The 15,158-nt window shown below is 40.6% G+C and overlaps 1 protein-coding gene across 1 annotated transcript in view; it reads right to left on the reverse strand.

Annotated features, from left to right (window-relative positions):
* The window catches only part of TTN (titin), a 271,430-nt gene that overhangs the window by 17,131 nt on the left and 239,141 nt on the right, over positions 1–15,158 (reverse strand). The window contains exons 277-296 of the mRNA XM_087435440.1: positions 14,618–14,914; positions 13,923–14,510; positions 13,510–13,812; positions 13,096–13,392; positions 11,208–11,495; positions 10,796–11,095; positions 10,224–10,526; positions 9,818–10,123; positions 7,934–9,700; positions 7,319–7,612; positions 6,349–6,636; positions 5,932–6,231; positions 3,762–5,828; positions 3,360–3,662; positions 2,933–3,238; positions 2,548–2,838; positions 2,156–2,452; positions 1,721–2,026; positions 511–816; positions 144–425 (exon numbers count right to left, since the gene is read on the reverse strand). Of these exons, the coding sequence (XP_087291566.1) occupies positions 144–425; positions 511–816; positions 1,721–2,026; positions 2,156–2,452; positions 2,548–2,838; positions 2,933–3,238; positions 3,360–3,662; positions 3,762–5,828; positions 5,932–6,231; positions 6,349–6,636; positions 7,319–7,612; positions 7,934–9,700; positions 9,818–10,123; positions 10,224–10,526; positions 10,796–11,095; positions 11,208–11,495; positions 13,096–13,392; positions 13,510–13,812; positions 13,923–14,510; positions 14,618–14,914 (9,489 nt within the window). The remainder of the gene's footprint in view (positions 1–143; positions 426–510; positions 817–1,720; positions 2,027–2,155; positions 2,453–2,547; positions 2,839–2,932; positions 3,239–3,359; positions 3,663–3,761; positions 5,829–5,931; positions 6,232–6,348; positions 6,637–7,318; positions 7,613–7,933; positions 9,701–9,817; positions 10,124–10,223; positions 10,527–10,795; positions 11,096–11,207; positions 11,496–13,095; positions 13,393–13,509; positions 13,813–13,922; positions 14,511–14,617; positions 14,915–15,158) is intronic.

A 15,158-nucleotide genomic window follows, 5' to 3' on the forward strand; every position in this document is an offset into this window, starting at 1 on the left:
GATTGGTTGATAGATTTTTTTTTTTTTTGCACGAAAATATACTCAACATAGTTCCTCTCTAGAGAGGTGTTCAATCATAGGTCAAAGTGTATCTTTTTAAAGAATCTACTCACAGCATAGTCAATTTTAAGACAAATACTTACCATATACTTTAACAAGGACTGTTGCTGATTTCTTGCCAGATTGATTTTCGGCTTCAATGGTGTATTTTCCAGCATCATACCGGTTAACTTTGTCCACGATAAGTAAAGAGTAGCTCTCAGTGGTGTCAATAATTGCCCGGCTTGCAAGGTCAATGCCTTTCTTGCTCCATGTGATGACGGGAGGTGGTCTCCCAGATACAGACACCATCAGACGCAGTGAGGCCCCAGCTCTGACGGTCACAGTCTTCTTTAGGTCATCTGCAAGCTCAAGATCTGGTATTTCTGGAAAGTAAATGCCAAAACTTAATTAATTCATGAACAGATGTGATGAGAAAATAATTCACCCAAAAGCTTATATTATAAGTACCTAGTCTTTCCACGGGCTCAATTTCGGCACTTGACTCGCTATATTCACTCATGCCCTTCACGTTCACAGCAGCAACTCTGAAGGAATATTTCTGGCCCATTTTAAGGTCTGGCACAGTGAATTCAGTATTTCTTATTGTGGCCTTGGTATGCACTCGGTACCACTGATCAGTGTCCTTCTCTTGCATCTCAAGAACATATCCTGTGATGTCAACACCACCATCATACATGGGCTTGGTCCATGCCAAACTAATGCTGTGCTTGGTGGTATCCACAACTCTTGGAGCAGAAGGTGGTCCAGGGGTATCTATGGAATTTAAAGAGGGGAATACAGGTATTACACAAATAAGGAAGCTTTGAGATTTGTATTTTTGGTTTTCAAGACTCATAAAGGCATTATTGTTCCTTGTCTACACTCACCAAGATAATCTTTGTAACTGGGCTCTTCTGATATTACAGGGCAGCGCTGTATTCTATGTTATCACTATTATTATTATTATTATTACTATTTTAAGAATTAAACTTCTTTAGAAAGGTAGATGTTTCTTTCCTGATACTTTGGCTAGCTATGCTGTGTTCTTCCAGCTAACTTCGTTTCTTAACGTACCCATTCTCAGGGACTCTTCCTCAGTTGCTCAGCTTTTCATAGAGTTGATATCACTTGTCACCTCTACATTTCCAATGAGTACAGGGATCAGTTTCTTCTGCTTCCCCTATTCAGTCCCAATGGTTTCTTCCTTTTAGTTCTTGGGCTCAAACTCTATACAAGGATTTTATTTTTGAAGCTCTTGTGACAATTATTTTGTTACGTACTTACTAAGATACTAGAAACTTTATGCTCTGCTAAGCCTCTTCTTAAAAGAGACTGTGTCATTTTTCTTTTCAGTGGTTATTATCACTACAATGTTCTCTTCTCCATTTCTAGGAAGATTTATAAAATATATCCCTTTCATATTGGTAGCAGAATAATTTATTTTTTTCATAGATTGGAAAATACTGTAACAATTTTCATCAATGTAATTGCTAACTTATCAACAGAGTAGTAGTTAAAATGTTCTCTGACTTAGGCTATATTTAAGATCCTTCTAATAAGCATATGCTTTCCTAGACCATTCATAAATTCTACAAGTTCTTGGAAATAGCATGTTGGAAAATTTTTTGTAATATGGTTTTGATGGGCATTAGATTTATATATGATTCTTGGAACTCACATGATGGTTCTCTGCATGAGATAAAGTTGGAAGCTTCGCTGGGTTCACTGTTACCAGCAGCATTCACTGCGGTCACCCGGAACTGGTAATCACAACCTTCCATCAGGCCAGTCACCTTCAGCCTGGTATCGTACACCACGTAGTCTTTGTTGACACGTGTCCAGCGCAAGCTCTTCTTCTCACGTTTGTCTACTAGGTAGTTGCTGATATCATTGCCACCATCAGATTCAGGTTTTACCCACTGAATGATGATATGCTCTTTGCCAGCTCCAACTTCTTCAGGCATGCCAGGTTGTGATGGAATAGCTGTTTATATTTTTATGAAAATAAGGATGATGAGAATTGCACAAAATCACAGTTGATATGACTGCCCTCCTCTCCCCCTGATCCCATGATATTTCAACTACCAAGTTATTTAATAGTGTTAATACTCACTGAATGAGTTTCTGGCTACAATTGGCTCTGATTCAACAGGCACACCAGGGCCGTATTTGTTTACTGCTCGCACTCGGAATATGTATTCGTTGTTCTTGATGAGTCTGGTAACTACATGGGATAGGGTTGGGCATTCGCCTTCAACAATCACCCAGTTGAGCCTGCTAGTCTCACGTCTTTCCACAATGTAGTGTGTTATTTCTGCTCCTCCGTCTTCCTGAGGAAGGCTCCAGGCTAAAGTACACTTCTCCTCTGTTACTCTGCTGACGGTGAGATGTCCACATGGGCCAGGGGAATCTGAAACAGGTGTAGTGACAAGCAATGATGAAAATTTTTCTTTCTGCCCACATTTGAAAATGCTAGAAAAATAAAAGAACATTTGACATGCTCACCAAGAACTTTGACCATGACAGACACGGCCTTGGTCCCACTGGCATTCTTCACTGTTAAAGTGTATTTTCCACTGTCACTTCTGTCACAGAACTTGATCACAGCAGTTGCTCGTTTGCCAGTATACTGCAAAGAGACTTTTTCACAGAGATCTAGCTCCTTGTCCCCTTTGGTCCAGATAATTTTGGGTTCAGGCTTGCCCCCAACTGCAGCATCAAGAACAAGATCCGAGCCTGCTCTGATGGTCACCACATCACCCCGTAATCTGGCATCCAGTTCAGCTTTGGGCGGAGCTGTCATAGGCAAAATAGATGTGAATGAATATATGACAGTTTATTTTCACATAAATTGTGATAATTGAAAAGGAGAACATTGACTATTTTTTACCGTATTCATCTCGGCAAGTGACGGGGCCTGTAGATTCTGATCCTTTGCTAATTACCCCTGCTGCATTCTTGGCCAACACACGGAATTCGTAAGTGTCTCCTTCGCTGAGAGCAGTCACGGTGAAGAAGTTGTCAGATACGATGGTATAGTTGCACTTCAGCCAGCGACCATCTCCAACTTCACTGACTGGCTTACGCTCTATGATGTAGCCCACAACCTTGCTGCCTCCATCATACACAGGGGAAGACCAAATCAGGGACACTGTTGATCTTGTGACATCTGTCACCTCTGGTCTTCCTGGTGCATCTGGGAGGGATGCAAAAATAAGGTTAAAAAATACAACTCTGAATTCTACTAGTACCAATAATGATGATGATGATGATAATAATAATAATAAACAATTGTACCCTTAAATTTTGATACATACCAACTGGGTTTTGAGCCATCATAGGTCTTGAAGCTTCACTGGCTTTGCTAACACCTGCAGCATTGAGTGCATATGTTCTGAACTGATATTCCAGTCCTTCTACCAGACCGGTCACTTTGTAGTTGCACTCTAAGCATGGCACTTTGTTTTCTTTCACCCAAAGAATGGTGTTACGTTCTTTCTTCTCAACCCAGTAGCCAATGACTTTACTGCCACCATCATGGTAGGGTTCTTCCCAACGAATAGACATGGCATTGGCAGACACATAGTAGACTTCAGGTCTGGTAGGAGCGCTTGGTGGGACTAATAATAAACAAAGGTATCAAATATGAATACAGTTTCATAAAATTCAGGGGAAATATTTAATAAGCGACTTTGAAATCTGATTTTTATTTTTCTTACCAAATGGATGCTCAGCAATTATTGGTGCTGATTCTAGAGGCTTGCTGACACCAAATCTGTTCTCCGAACTGACACGGAAAGAATATTCCATGTATTTTGTGAGATGAGTGACTTTAATCTGAGTGCGCTTGACACTGGAATTGACAAGCTGCCAAGCTGTTGTACCCGACTCACGCTTTTCAACTATATAATTAGTAATGTCTGTGCCTCCATCATCTTTAGGTTCACCCCATGACAGGACACATGATTCGGCTGAGACAGATGAGACCTCAATGGGGCCAGTTACTGGACCTGGCCTTCCGATGACCACAACTGTGATGGTAAATGTTTTAACACCAGCTGTATTTTCCAGAGTCAAGAAATATCTTCCAGAGTCACCTCTCATGCTGTCCTTTACAGACAAGGTGGTTCTGTCTTTTGTTGTTGTGATGCTCACCCGATCTGTCTCCTTAAGTCTCATTTCTTCGAGCTTCCATGTTACTTTGGGGGCGGGACGACCACTGATTGGCACGTCAATGGTAAATGTGCTTCCTGCTTTGCAAGTTATGAGCTGATTGGTAATTCCAGTGAGATCTGCAGTGGGCTCAATTTGAGGCTCCTTGATGATGACAGAAGAGAAGGCTTCCCTGGGTTCGCTGTAGCCAGCATCATTCTTAGCCTTCACACGGAATTCATATTCAGTGTTCTCAACAAGGCGCTCCACTGTGAAAGTCAGCTGTTTGGTGTGACCTGCTTCAACCCAGAAGTCAGATCCCTTTTGTCTCATTTCGAGCAGGTAGCCAGTGATCCGGCTGCCTCCATCGTGGTCAGGTTTAAGCCAAGCTAAGACTGCGGAGGATTTGCTTGTGTCAACAACATCAAGTCTCTTAGGTGGAGCAGGCTGTTCTGTGGCTATCATTGGTTCTGGCATTTCATAGGGTTCACCAACACCATACTCATTTTCTGCAGAAACACGGAAATAGTATGGAACGCCTTCTACCAGGTCATTGACCTTGAGGATCTGACGAATGCATTTTTCACTGACAACCTGCCAGCTACGGCGACTTGCTTCTCGTTTCTCTACCACGTAGTGATGGATTCGGGCACCACCATCAAGGAGAGGAGTATCCCACATCAATGTGACGGATCCCCGGGTCACATCCTTGAAGGTAATCGGGCCAGGTGGGCCTGGAGAGTCTAGCACCTTTACGGTGAATGTGATTGACTTACTCCCACTGTTGTTTTCCACGGTAAAGGTATATTTCCCTGCGTCATTTCTGTTGCAGTTTTCCACGGTGAGGGTGCTGAAGGAGTCTGTTGTATGGATATCAGCCCGAATGCTAAGGTTAGAGTCAGGTTTGGTCCACATGGCTGTAGGAGTTGGTCTACCCTGGTAGGCAATGAAGAGGCGAATACTGGCCCCAGCTCTAACAACATGGGTCTGCTTGAAGTTTGCGTCGATGTCTAGCTCAGGAGCTGTTAATCGGTCAACTGCTTTAATTGTGCCGGTCACTTCACAGCTGTCTCCTTTTCCAGCACCATTGATAGCACTAACTCGGAATTTGTATTCTTCACCTGCTTGTAGGTCAGTGACTGTATATCTTGTTTTCACACATGCCTCTACATTCACCTTGTGCCAGTCTCCTAAGTCAGCTTTGCACATTTCAATAATATACCCAATTATTTCCATGCCTCCATCAAACACTGGTTTAGACCATTCTAAGCTCACAGTTGTCTTTGACGTGTCTGTCACTTTGACCACAGTGGGAGCACTTGGTGGGCTGACCGGCTCTCTACATTTGATTAGTCTTGAGACACCACTTGGAGGTCCTACTCCTGCAGCATTTTCAGCCATGACATGGAATTCATACTCATTGCCCTCTGTCAGACCGGTGACTTTGAATCTTGTCTCAGCGATTGGTCGTTTGCTGATCACTTTTACCCATCTTGTACTTTTCTTTTCTCTCCTTTCGAGGATATAATGTTCAATTTCACTGCCACCATCTGATTCTGGCCTTGCCCATGTCAGGGTAATGCTATTGCCTGTTACATTACTAGGTTCTGGAGTGCCAGGGGCATCGGGAATAGCTGTAAAATGAAAATAAAGAAAGAAACAAACAAACCAATTAGACATGTTTGCTTGAAAGTTAATCTTATGACATAGTACCACTTAGTAAAAATGGAAACTTACTGTATTGTATTTGAGCAACAACTGGGTCAGAATCAAGTGGCATGCCAACACCAAACTTGTTAACTGCAGAAACACGGAACTGGTATTCATTGCCATTTATTAGTTTAATGGCGGTATAGCTGTGGGCTTCACAATTATCCTCAATTAGTGCCCAAGCAAGTCTGCTGGTTTCCCGTTTTTCAATGATGTAGTGAGTTATGGGAGCACAGCCATCATTCAGTGGAGCATCCCACCACAGGGTCATCTTCTCTCCAGTAATATTGGTGAATCTTATTGGCCCAACTACTTTTCCTGGTGTATCTGTAAGAAAAAGGTTCCAGAGTTAGTTTCTTTTTCCTGGTCCATTAAAATGCAATCAGGCATGTCCCTAATCCAAGTTTCGTAAATTGTAAGATTAAGAAGCTATTTTAGAAGTACCTTGTACTTTCACTCTAATTTCTGCTTTTGCGGTGCCAGATACATTTTTGGCTTCCACTGTATATATACCACGATGGTCCCGGGTAGCATCTCTAACAAAGAGGCTGGTGGATCCAAGGACATCAGTTATTTCCATATTCATCTTCTTTTCAATTTCTACTCCATCTCTGAACCAAGTTACTCGAGGTACTGGTCGTCCTTGCACCAAAGCTTTAATTCTAAGGCTCTCTCCAGACTTAATAATGATACCATCAAAGTACTCAGGGCCAAATTCTACTATTGGTGGAACTATAAAAGAAATAGAAATAATATGTATTAGTTTGGCTTAATAAAGACATAAATAAACATATTTTTCATTAGCACCATATCATAAAGCCTGGAAGGGTAATGCTTATACTGTGTTACCAAAAGCTATTTTGAAAGTAGGATTAATAATTGAGAATTTAAACTATGGGGTTAAACATTTGCATATTAATAGGTTATCTCTTTTGTTATGTCTGTCATGTTATTAGTCTTGCATTGCCATTTGTAAAAAGAGAAATGAAACATTTACTTCCTAATACTGCTGCATATTTCCTGCAAGAGGCCATCAGCTACACTCAAGCCTTGTGCTGTTGGATGTATGTTGTAGTTTAGTAACTTCAGTAAAGATGGGCAGTTACTCTTGAGAGCTTTTTTTTTTATTTATTATGAATGACTGAAATTACAAAGCTAAAAACTCATTCCTATTTGCATGCTATTTATATGAGAATGGAGTGGACTAATAGACATGGTAAAAAGAATTGACGCCAATTACATTTTTTTCTTCTCTTCATCTGGAAGGTAGAAAATCTAATTCATCCAACATAACAACCTTGGGTAATCTGTATGAAATGATGTTCTTATTCCCATTTTACAAACCAGGGCCAAAAGTATTTTTTAAAAATGTGAATGCTCTTAGTCACATTGGAAATCAGTTGTAAATGCTTACCATTCTCGTCTCTTGTCATAATAATGCCAGAAGACTGTGAGGGCGGGCTTATAGTTCCAACAGCATTTCTTGCAATTATTCTGAACTCATATCGATCTCCAGGACTAAGTCCTGTAACTGTGTACTGACATTCACTGACATCAGTAAAGTTGCACCTAGCCCAACGATCGCTCCCTTGCCGTTTCTCAATACTGTAGGCCACGATCTTACTGCCTCCATCACGCAACGGTGGGTTCCATTTCAGTGTGATGGTTTCCCGGGTGACATCAATGTAGTCAGGAGTGCCAGGTGGATCTAAAAAGTCATATGGAAGTTAAATGCATCATTATTTCTGTATTCAATTCTTAATCATCAATGGAAGAAAAATAAAATGAATAAATCCCCCAAACTCATTTTCACCATTATTCAATTTTTTGTATCATAATCTTTAAAAAAAACTTTACATTTCTTTATCAGACTAATTTATAATCATTCCCCATGTTTTACTTGACCAGCTCTAGTGACAAGAAGATATATGAGAAGGTGATATGCAGAAGAAAAGCAGTGTTTGATTTATTTGTTACTAACACATTTAGTTGCTAAATCAAATATATTCGATAATACTCAGTCACTTACCTACTGGGGAAACAGCTAAGGTAAATTTGCTTGGGTCACTAGGGGCACTTAGGCCGGCAGAATTTTCAGCATATACACGGAACTGGTAATCGAGGCCTTCCATTAGTCCAGTAGCTCTGTATTCTCTTCCAGATATTGGTGATGTATTAATTCTTTGCCAGAGGATGCTATTTCTTTCTTTCTTTTCAACATGGAATCCAGTAACTTCTGAACCACCATCATAAACTGGAGCATCCCACGTTAGTGACATTCCATCAGAAGTCACATTGTATGTAACTGGCTTTCCTGGAGGGCCAGGAATCCTGAACTGGTGTTTTGCCACAATGATATTTGAGACAAGTGGCTGGCTGACTCCATATCTGTTTTCTGCCCTAACTCTAAACTGGTATTCAGCATCTTTGACTAGATTGGGAACTTTGAAAGTTGTCCTGGCAACACTTGAACACACCATCTTCCAATTAGTTTGTGAAGCTTCACGCTTCTCAATGCTATAACAAGTAATTTCTCCTCCTCCATCATCTTCGGGCACATCCCATGAGAGGATGACACTGTCAGCCTTGATTTCATCAAATCGAATGGGCCCTTTGGGCTTTGATGGCGGGCCAAGTGTGATGATTGTAATGGGAAATGAGTTTCTACAAACTGCATTATCCAGAATAACAGTGTATTTCCCTCCATTCTCCTTCTTGACGTTCTTAATACTCAAAGTAATTTTGTTTTCAGTTTTACTGAAACGAACATATTCACTTTCTTTCAATGGCAAACCATCTTTCAGCCAACTGATAGATGGTTTGGGTTTTCCTTTATAAGGTAATTCGAGGTGCACGTTATGCCCAATTCTCACAGCGACTTGTGCCCCAGGGATTTCTGACAGGTCAACTTCAGGTGTAATTATAAGTTCTTTCACTGTAATTGGCCCAATAGTGACAGCATCACTCAGTCCTTTCTCATTTTTGGCAGACACTCTGAATTCCAGGACTGACAGTTCCTTAAGTTGGCTAACCTCAATTTCACATGTCTTACTTATGCCAGCATATGACCATGTCTGTTCACCTTTACCTTTCCTTTCCACAACATATTCTGTGATGACGCTACCACCATCAAAGTCAGGCTTGGTCCAGCTCAGGGTAACAGATGTCTTTGTTGAATCTTTCACTGAGAGATCGCGTATAGGAGCTGGTACTTCGGCAGCCTTCACTGGCTCTGTAGTTTCACAGGGTTCCCCAATTCCAATTTCATTTTCAGCAAGAACTCTGAAGAAGAATGGAGTTTTCTCTGACAAATCTGTTACCTTAAAGGTTGTACTGGAACATTTGTGTGACACTGAAGACCATGTTCTCTTGGTGGCATCTCTCTTTTCAATGATGTAATTAATTATGGGAGATCCTCCATCAATGAGAGGAGGATCCCAGAACAACGTGACTGTGCCTCGAGAAACATGTTTAATCTGTAGTTTCTGGCAGGCAGCTGGCGTATCAAGCACTTTAACATTCACAGTTGAAGACTTTGGTTGACCAACTCCATTTTCTATTGTGAGAATATATTTTCCTGTATCATTGCGAGTGACTTGAGGAATAATGAGTAATGAAGATGAATCAGTGTCTTGAATGCTGTATCTGGCATCACTGCCAAGATTCTTCTCATCTTTTCTCCATGTGACAGTAGGTGGAGGTCTGCCTTTAAAGGGTATAAACACATGTACATCTTCACCGGCTTTAGCTATAATAGAGGTTCTGAGAGCCACATCTAGGTCAATCTCGGGTTCCTCTGTAGACATAAAATGGACATATGCAATGAATTTTAAAGCAAGAAAATGAGTGATTTCCTAGTCATTCAGAGGTACTCTAATAAGAAAATAACACAATCATACACGTAGGTACATACCAAGTATATCTTTAGCTTGTACAGGTTCAGTCATTTCTATAGGTTCTCCTTGTCCAGCACAGTTTACAGCGGATACTTGGAAGTAGTAATTGATTCCAGGTTTCAGGTTAGATACCACATATTCTGTAGTTCTGACCTCTCCTTTGGTAGAGACAACAGTCCATTCCTCTTCCTCTCCTTGTCTCATTGCGACAACATATCCAGTAACAGCACTGCCCCCATCATAGACAGGTTTACTCCAGGCAAGAGTGATGGATGATTTAGTTGAATCTGCAACTCTTATCTTAGCCGGTGGGCCTGGAGGATCTAGAATGGCCATTCACAATACAGTAATTACATAATCATGTAGAATTTAGTTGACATGAAAGAAGACATAGGTGAAGATATTGCATTTATGAGTACTTACCGATAGGATCAGCAGCTTTGTAGAAGTCAGATGGTTCTGAAAATGGACCCTGTCCAGCAGCATTTACAGCACAAACTCGGTATTGATAGTCACTGTTTTCTGTGAGTCCTGCCACTTTCTGTCTGGTGTCACGGATAGTCTCCTTTAGTACTTTAAACCATCCTAGGCTCTTCTTGTCTCGTTTTTCAAGGAAATAGCCACTTATGTCACTACCACCATCTACAACTGGCCTGTTCCAGACGACAGTCATTGAATTCTTGGTAATCTTTGTCACTTCTGGTACGCTTGGAGGCCCAGGTGTAACTATTTAGAAAGGAAAAAGAAAATGAGTTCAAAGGATTAACATTACTGATAAATTCTACCTTTCAATCTTCAGATCCTATCCAAGAATATTAGTTTTGTTTATTATACTTTCTACCTTGTGAAAAGGATGATAATGAGAGGAGATGGCATACAAAAGAAAATCAAAATCATTCTAAGAAAACCTATTCATAAGCTAGCAGAATCGTTTATATTTATTTTTAAAAGTTTCAAGCGTATAATTTCAGTTTTCTAATGAAATCATGTCTCACCAAATGCGTTCTTTGCTACCACTGGATCAGATTCCAGTGGATCACCAATTCCATATTTGTTCACAGCTCGAACCCGGAAGACGTATTCATTTCCTTTGATAATTTTGGTGGTTGTAATGATGCACTCTTCCAAATTTTCAGACACCATAGACCACACGACGCGGCTTGTCTCGCGCTTTTCCACGATGTAGTGAGTGATTTTTGCACCGCCATCATCTGCTGGAGGCCGCCAGAGCAGAGTTATCTTTTCAGCAGTAACAGTCTTAAATTCAATTGGTCCGCCTGGAGGTCCTGGTTTGTCTGCCAATGAAAGAACAAAACAATATGTTAGTACTTTTTAAAAGGCTACTAATTTAAAATTACTAAGTTTTAGATAAACAAAATACAATGTTGGCTTCTGTTCAGCACCTACCAAGTATCTGCACTCTGATGGTGGCTGAGGCTGAGCCCATGGCATTCCTTAGTTTTAATTCATATCTTCCACTATTAAGGCGATTTGCATCTTTGATGAGTATAGATGCAAGGTCAGTGGTATTTTCGACACATAACAGTGCGTTGGTTTGTAACTCTTTATCATCTTTAAACCACTCAATGGTAGGTTCAGGTTTCCCAGAAATGCCAGCTCTGAGCTTCACAGATGTACCTGCTCTGTATTTAACAACTTCTGTATATTCTAGAGGCAAATCAATTACAGGTGCACCTGCAAGAAAAACAGATGAGAAATATTTAAAAGATCACAAGGTTGAAAAAATAATCGCAACAACTTCTAAGTAAGGTCATTTGCCCTTACTAAGTAATATAAATACGTATAGTAGTTCTAATCTCATTTACCTATTATTTTAAACATTTAAATTTTACAAGCCACTCTTCTATCCCAGATGGGGAAGAAAGATTGTGAGCAAGCTCTGTACCTCAATGACACTGTACTAATTGCACAGGGACCTCAGTGCCTTTGAAATGTATTTTAAAGTCTACTAGGTATTTTATTCCAGGGATGAAATGGGCTATGGTACTGAAGGCATCATTGAAGGAGCTGCGTTATACATTTTCTTTCATTCTCGATTCTCTTTCCTCTTCCTCTAACTACCTCCTATACTTTTTATTTTCCCTTCCCAGTTCATTGATATCCGAGTGTGGGCAGTTCATGTCAGGCCTTTGAAGTCTGAATTCTCTACTCACAGAGCTACGTACTTCCCTGGAAAGATTTTCTGCCAGGCTGCTTAGAACTTTTGAGAAACATAACTTAATTTGACTTGCTTCACAGTCCCACAAATACTGTCAGTGTCCACAAAGCCTGATTCATAAAGAGCAGCTCTGGGATTCTCAGCATGAGGATAGGAGTGGATACTTTTGCCCAAATGCCATAGATTCCTCATTGAAAATGGGAGACTTTTAGAAAAAGTGGCACAGGGTACCTAACTCGCATGAAATTTTAACTTTTAAACCACTGTTGAGATGAATGTGCCACTTATTTTCCAGAATGGTCAAGTATGTGTATTTTGGACTGACAGTAATGTAGAGAGAGTTCTGGAGTCTGTCTGAATCCCTACCCCATCACTAATGAGCTGTTTGATGTTGGGAACGTTACATAAGGGCTTTAAACCTCAGTTTCTCTTCTGTAAAATGGGCTAATCTATGGCTGTTAGGACTAAGGGAGAGAATTCATGGAAGGTACCCAGTAAATGTTAGCTGCTGCTACTACTATCATCATTAATGCATCTGTTTAGTCTTTCACTTTTTTTTTTTAAAGATTTTATTTATTTATTCCCACCCCCCCAAGCCCCAGTAGATAGTTGTATGTCATAGCTGCACATCCTTCTAGTTGCTGTATGTGGGACGCAGCCTCAGCATGGGCAGAGAAGTGGTGCGTCGGTGCGCACCCGGGATCCGAACCCGGGCCGCCAGCAGCAGAGCACGCGCACCCAACTGCCAAGCCACGGGGCCGGCCCCAGTCTTTCACTTTTTTAAGAGGAATATTCTCTGGGAACTCAACCATGGTTTTAATTAGTGACTCTGATAATTTAAAATAGAAGAGTGAAAACACCAACTCATACAATCAAAGAATCATGAAAGGTTGAAGCTGAAAAGGCCTTTAGATATCCTGTAGTCCAAATCTCACATTTTACAGTTAAAAGAGGCCTGGAGAGGTTAAGGAATTTTCCTAACTCCCAGTTAGTTCATAATTTTGTCTAAAAATCTATCTAAGGTGTATAGTAAAAGTTATTCTATAGGACCAGAAAAAGTAAGAAAAAATATTGAGTTAAATTGTTGTTGGGATTCAAAGTGCTAAAAATGCTTACCATAAGAATCGATGCATGTAATGGGGCCTACAACCTCGGATGGATTGCTGATGGAACCAATGGCATTTCTGGCAAAGACACGGAATTCGTACTGAGAATTCTGAGTCAAGCCAGAAACAGTGAATTGAGTCTCGATAACATTGGTGAAACTGGCCTTGGTCCATCTGCCATCTGGAAGGTCTCGTCTCTCAACAATGTAGCCTGTAATCTTGCTTCCTCCATCGAAAGCTGGTTGTTGCCATGAAAGGCTGACAGAGTTCTTTGAAATATCAGTGATACGGACATTTCTTGGGGGTTCTGTGGTAATAAGAGAAAGCAGGTTAGTGACTCTTATGTCAACATTATTTTGCTTTGTGGAAATAAGATTTGCATTTTTAAGTAGCCAGAACTGTCCTTCTCTGGACAAATACATACCACAGGCATCAATGGCTAGGACTGGTTCAGAAGCATGGCTCGGTTTTCCAATACCAGCAGCATTTTCTGCATACACTCTGAATTCATAAATAAGTCCAGCACTGATTGTTGTGACTTTGAAGTGAGTTGTGCGGATCACCATTTTGTTGACTTTTTGCCATAAAATACTGTTTCTGTCTTTCATTTCCAGGTGATAGCCTATAACTGCACTGCCTCCATTAGACACTGGTTCATGCCAGCTCACAGTGATGCTTTCTTGAGTAACATGAGTGACCCATGGTGTGGATGGTGGTCCAGGTGTTGCTATAAAAGAGAGAAATCCATAGATTAATACAGACATTTAAAACATTTATTTTTTAACAATGAAATTATTAAATGAAAACCTGGGATCTTTGAAAAGTTTGACAACTTACTGTATGGTAGTTTGACAACCACACAAGCTGAATCTATGTGGTCACTGATGCCAAAGCGGTTTTCTGCCTTGATGCGGAATTGGTATTCTTCTCCTGTGGTCAGTTTCATGACTTTAATCATGGTTCTGGCAACTGCTGCAGACACTTCAGTCCATACTGTGGTACTTGTCTCTCTCTTGAGTACAATGTAATTGGTGACCTGACTTCCACCATCATACTTAGGTGGCTCCCATTTGAGAGTCACGCTTTCTTCAGTTATATCACTAATGACAACAGGGCCAGTTGGGGGACCAGGCCTGTCCAGGACGACGATGTTAATGAAAGTTTTGGTTGTTCCACTAGAGTTAGCAGCAGTGATCTCATATCTTCCAGCATCAGCAGCAACGCTTTCTTTGAGATTGATGGTCAGGTTCTCAGCAGTAACTTCAGTATTAAATCTCATGGTTGCTTTCAGGGAGACACCATCTCTTGATAAGGTCACTTTGGGCAGTGGTTTTCCAGAAATTGGAATGTCAACTTTAAGGTTTGAACCAGCTCTAACATATACAGTTTGACTTGGGAAATTCTTCATATCAATTTCAGGTGGTTCTGAAAAATAAGAGCATGGCAGATGAAGGTGAAAAAGAGTTTCTAAAAATTAACTTAAACCAATGCAAATAATTTCAAAGCTTGCTTCTACATAAAATCAGACATACCGAGTTGCTCCTTAATAAGAACAGGAAGCAGAAGCTCTCTTGGGTCACTCAGACCAGCTTGATTTTCAGCAAACACTCGGAAAAAGTATTCAGAATTCTCCCTCAGACCAGCAACAACATGATGGGTTGACTTTACCACTGCACATTTAACCCAATTTTTCTGTCCTTTTTCTAGTGCTTCAACGACATAGTGTACAATTCTGCTTCCACCATCGTGTTCTGGCTTCAACCAGGTCAGGGAAACACTATCTTTGGATATACTTGTTACTCCAAGTTTTTCAGGTGGGCTTGGTTTTTCTAAGAAAGTAAAACATCAAAAGAAACAGAAGATTATTACATTTTTTCCCGTGTGTGTTCTTCCTGTATTATCAAAAGAAAAATTTTAAATGAAGGCCCTGTATTTACTTCGATTTGAGTCTTTCTTACTTTTTATATGACCAGTTTGGCTTCTGAGTCAAACAAAGCTTCCCCATGCTTTGTCATTACATGTCATAGCCTATCATAGCATTCAAATGCAAATTGCATCAGGTGACCAGGTTAA

The sequence above is a fragment of the Ceratotherium simum genome, chromosome 9, assembly GCF_057802395.1.
Source record: "Ceratotherium simum simum isolate JZ-2026a chromosome 9, ASM5780239v1, whole genome shotgun sequence".
NCBI lineage: Eukaryota > Metazoa > Chordata > Mammalia > Perissodactyla > Rhinocerotidae > Ceratotherium > Ceratotherium simum.